At 52.0% G+C, this 5,031-nt stretch overlaps 1 protein-coding gene across 1 annotated transcript; it reads left to right on the top strand.

Annotated features, from left to right (window-relative positions):
• Window positions 1-375: 375 nt before the first annotated feature.
• Window positions 376-4,400, top strand: LOC119352947 (protein PHOTOSYSTEM I ASSEMBLY 2, chloroplastic-like). Its single transcript, XM_037619534.1, has 5 exons — window positions 376-548; window positions 751-827; window positions 2,867-3,044; window positions 3,567-3,659; window positions 3,989-4,400. The coding sequence occupies exons 1-5, from the start codon at window positions 440-442 to the stop codon at window positions 4,117-4,119; spliced, it is 588 nt and encodes a 195-aa protein (XP_037475431.1). The 5' UTR covers window positions 376-439; the 3' UTR covers window positions 4,120-4,400.
• Window positions 4,401-5,031: the final 631 nt, after the last annotated feature.

The following is a 5,031-nucleotide window of genomic DNA, read 5'->3' as shown; positions in this document are numbered from 1 at the left end:
CTTGGTGTCGTCCGCCGCGAGGCGGAAGGAGGGCTTCCTCCTCGCCCCGCCCTCCGCCTGGCTCGCCCCGCTGCCGCTGACGCTGCCGGCGGCCCCGCCGGAGACGGACGGGCCGGATCCGCGCGAGAAGTCCGCCAGCACCGCCGCCGGCGTCGCGTAGGCCGCGTTCGAGCGCTCGCTCCCTGCCGACATGGTCAACCGCCGCCGCGAGCTATGGATGGGTGGGTGGATGCCGTCACTGGTCTTCCTGTGCGGTCGCGGCAGATATTATAGTGTAGGGTTGGGCCGAGCCCGGACCCGAACGGGCCAGGGTCGGGCCCGGACAGAAGGACCGACCGAGCGATGTGGCGCGGCCCCAATCTCCAATACGGCTGAGCCACCCGCTCTCCTCCGGTCCTCACAACGCCACCAGAAGCGAGCGGAAGGCAGAGCCGCGACGATGGCGGGCGTCAGCTGCCACTTCCTCACCTCGCCGGCGCCGGCGAGGCCGCTGCGCTCCCGCCCGAGCTTCCCCGCCGTCAGTGGCCGCGCCCACTGGCCGGGCAGAGGTGAGTTCTTTTATCCCTGCAGGGGAGGGGAGTGCTCATTTCGGGGCTGCAAATTGGGTGGCTCCGATATTAGTTTGTTCTTCAGATAGGCAGAATTGGTTGTAGTTCATAGGTTGCTTGGGGGGAGGGGGGATATGGTTTTTTTAGGAGAGACATCTCTGCTGAATTAGGTGCTGAGAATGTTTTCTTATGTGTGTTTCAGTGCGAACTCGGATCAGTTGCTGCTCCAACAATTCAGAGGAGGATTGCGCGAGAAGCGAGCCTCCCAGCGATTCCAAGGTTGGCCGTGTATTACTCTTCTTTGAGTTGTCTCTGTTTCAGCCATACAAATTCATCTAACTAGCATAAGGTGGATTAGGCAAAGATGGAGAGACTTTCATCTCATATTTGGAGTGGTAGTAGACAGTCAGAACCTTACGGTCTTGCAACATCTTGAGAAACCAATATTCTGCTCCAGTCAGGCTCTATGTATATCCTGTTAGTCAGGTTTTATCTCAGAAAAGAGGATTCCAAATTATATACAATTAAAGAATCCTTGAGAGCCTTGGCTCAGTGGTTGGGCATGCGGTTGTGCAGCCTAGCGACCCGAGTTCAATTCCTAGAATTGACAGGTGATGCATAGGGGTTTTCCCCCGTTTATTGAGGATCAAGCTTGGTGTGTGGTGGAACCTATCATCAAGAAATATCTTGATACTCATTTAAAAAAAATTCTGAGGACCATGTTTATCTTGGTACTCATACTAAAATGGCTGTATGCATCCCTAGTTGGCGCAGAGGCCGGGAAGTGAAAATCTCTCCCATTTTTTAACAGCAGTTCCTTTCGGGCGCTCCCGTGGGCGCCCCGAGGGGAACCCATCCCGGCCGCCGCCTCTCTCCTCCCTCCTCTGCCCACCTCCCTCGCCGCCGCCCGGTGGCGCCGCCGGGCGAAGCCAGGCCGGCCGGGGCGGCGGCGGGGCCTTCCTTTCCCCTCCGCCCATGGTCATGGCCGGCGCGGGACGGCTTCCCGAGCGGGGGCGCTAGCCTATGGCGGGGGCTAGCGGCGCGGCGGCGCTCCGTCGGGGTGGCCTGCCTTGGCGGCGACCTGGTGGGCGGCCGCGGCGCGGCGGCTGCGGCGGGTCAGATCGGGCGGTGGCGGGCCGGCACGCCTCCGGATAGATCCGCGCGGATTTGGTCCCTGGCGGTAGCGGGCGTCGCGGGGTGGCGGCGCAGGTCCTCGTGGGCTCTGCATAGAGGTGGATTGCAGCGGCGTGGCTGCAACCACGTGGTCGGCCGGTCTGCGCGCAGCGGCGGCGGGACTGCTCTGGCGTCTGCTCGTCGGCGGCTTTCTCGGACGGCGACCCGTGTACGAGGGATGGAGGTCTTCGATCAGATCTGGGTGAAAACCTGCTATTGGCTATTGCCTAGGCCGGCGATGGCGACGCTGTCTGCATCATTCCCTTCCTGAAGGCATCGTCGTGGAGAAGTTCAAGGCCACTCTCTGCTACCTCCGGGGGAAACCCTAGATCAGTAGATCGGATGACGGCGGCTCTTTGGTGTCGTTTCCCCCCTGGGGGCGTCATTCTTGGAGGTGCACACGGCTCGAGGGACTAGAGGACGACGACTTTGGTGGAGCGGTGCTTCATCTTTCACATTGATGGTGGCGGATCTCAGCGGCATGGTGCTGTGGAGACTCGGCGTCTGATGCGCGGAGATGGACTCGTGCAGGAGGAGGAAGCTGTCTGGCGTCATGGTGACGTCGATGGCAGAGTGGCCAGACAAGGTAGAAGCCTCAATATGATCTGAAGACGGACCTGTGGAAGATGGCGGCGACGACACACGAGTGCGTCTGACCGGATTGTGCCCCAGACCCGGTATGTGGCTCGGCTGGGGCTTCCGAATGAGTTTCGGCTTCCGGCTTTTGATGTTAGGCTTTGGTGAGTGGTTTGGGTAGTGGCCCAGCTAGCACCCCCTAATCATTTTGGATAGGAGTAGCGGCATATGTTGCCAAGATGGTGGATTCAGACACATTGTTGTAACACTTTGTACGGTCCTCGAGAATAATCAATAAAGTGGCCGTATGCATCTCCCAGATGCAGAGGCCGGGGGTCATCCTCCTTTTCTAAAAAAAAAAATCCTTGAGAAATGTTTACGGCAAATGTCAGATGTATGATACCCAAATGGTGAACAGTACCATTTTGGAAAATAAAATGACCGAAGAACCAAAAGGGCCATGAACAATTTGTGGTTTTTTATGTTTATTTATTTGTTACTCCTCTGCAGCAAACTTTGTGAGGCTCGTTTTGCTTTCATGTCTGATGCACATTCTCCTTCTCGTATAGGAAGAAGAAAGTATTAGCTCCAGGCGAAGATGTCTAGCTTGCCTCTGTGCTGTAACATTAATCAGTGCAACGGGCCCAACGTTTTATGCGCCAAAAGGATTTGCCGCGGACATGACGAACAAGCCTGGCATTCAAAAAGCTGTATGCAGAAATTGCGGTGGCGGCGGTGCTATAATATGTAAGAGCTTTGCATCACCTTGGTCTCTTTCTATGTTATTATGTCTTCCTGAGTTCCATGCCTTGACCCTTGATTAGTCTGGTGAGTAGACTTCCAGCTTCAGCAGTGTGTTATTAGGAATTGTGCTTGTGAAGAACAATTTCGTTGATTGTAATTACTAGTACAGTAGTACTAGAAGTATGTCGTTCAGAAATACATTCAGTAAAAGCAAAACATGCTGAGCTGGTAACCACCTGTTTTACCTCCATCAATTCAGAGAAATCAAAATCATCTGGCCATACTCATGTCAGGCCTTACTCGACAATTTCTTGTTAGTTCCTGCATTGCCTATGATTTCCGTTTTATCACTTATTGACTCTTCACCTGTCACTGTGTATGACAAGAAAACAGCAGTAGCGATTTCATCTTATTTTCTGACTTAGTGGCCAATTAGGCACACAAATGTTTTACTTTAGCGGTACTTCTGTCATCAAGCTTGTAGAATGTATTCCCTCGAATGATATTTCAACCATTTGGATTCAGGTGACATGTGTGGTGGCACAGGAAAATGGAAGGCCCTCAACCGAAAGAGAGCAAAAGATGTTTACGAATTCACAGAATGCCCAAATTGCTATGGTATGCTTTACTCGTGCTTTAGTGATTTGGTGTTCTGCATTTTCAGAATCAGTAATTCTGGTAAATGAATCAAGTGTAGTTCTCCGCATCTAAGATATGTTTTTAGATTCATTTATTCTGGTACATCGGCCGTTTGTAGTTTTCTTCGTGGAATAGCCAAAAGCACCCAGCATTGCATTTCAGTCAAGTCAGCCCTTTCCTATTTCAAACAACAAACGGCCATAAAAGTTTTTCTGAATACATTTTCTTTGTCTGTTTACATGTCGTTTATAAGCCGTATGGTCCCGGTCGATCATGCTTCTCTGATCTGTGCTTGCCTGTCGATGTAGGCCGTGGGAAACTGGTGTGCCCAATTTGTCTCGGAACCGGCGTGCCCAACAACAAAGGACTCCTGCGGCGACCGGGCGCCAAAGAGCTGCTGGACAAGATGTACAATGGCAAGCTATTGCCCAGCTCGTAGATACATAGCATCTTCGGTACTGCATAGCCAGAAGTATAGGGCCACCTCTTGAAAGCAGAAGATTTTTGTGTTGGTGTAATACTGTAATTTGAGATGCGTATTAGATCTACGGATGTAGTACGTTTTTTGCGCGAGACACACACGTAAAGCTTGTATGATTTTGTTCAAGTGTCGGATGCACACGTAAACAGGAGATAAAGCATGCATGTAGTAAAACAGAGACCATGGACATCCAATTATCTGTATATGGGTACACAAGTCTACCCACTGGGTGGTGGAAATGTTGTGTTTAGGGCAAACGATCAGTTTCTCCGTGGAGCTCATAAATCCATACACTTCAGTTGCACGTGCGACTTCCCTTAATTTGACCTTCAAAACCAGGGTGCTGGCTGCTGGGTGCCCTTCTCCTTTTGGTTGTAGAATGAGCTCTTCGGCAAAGAGCTTCAGTTGCACGTGCCTAGAATAGCAGGGGTCTTCTGTCTCCTTTTTCTTTTAATACTTGAATATTATCAAGGCAAACAGTAGATGATAGTATAATGAGAAGACACCAGGACAGCAAAAAGTAAAAATACATCAAAAATCGTATTGGCCATCTTCTTCCTTTGATTGTACGTCGCCCGCCGGAGCTTGAGAAATCCTTCACCGCCAGCCCAGAGGATTGGAGAAACCTTGGCCATGCCACATACCGCAAAACAACTCAAAAGAGGAGGTCGAAGTCACTGTACCAAGATCCAGCCAACTGCTTCCCTCAATTGACACGATGCACCAAGATCCCAAGAGATCCAACAAATATGGGAACGCATACCCTCACAGACCCTTCGTCGGCATTGGATTAGACGTCATCGAGGTAAGGAGTGGTTGGAAAGACCTTGTTCCAATGCGCCATCGCCACCAGCACCTCATCGATACCGC

Source organism: Triticum dicoccoides, chromosome 2A, assembly GCF_002162155.2.
Source record: "Triticum dicoccoides isolate Atlit2015 ecotype Zavitan chromosome 2A, WEW_v2.0, whole genome shotgun sequence".
Lineage (NCBI taxonomy): Eukaryota > Viridiplantae > Streptophyta > Magnoliopsida > Poales > Poaceae > Triticum > Triticum dicoccoides.
Note: the sequence above shows the minus strand (reverse complement) of the source record. Positions and strands in the feature narration are given on the sequence as shown.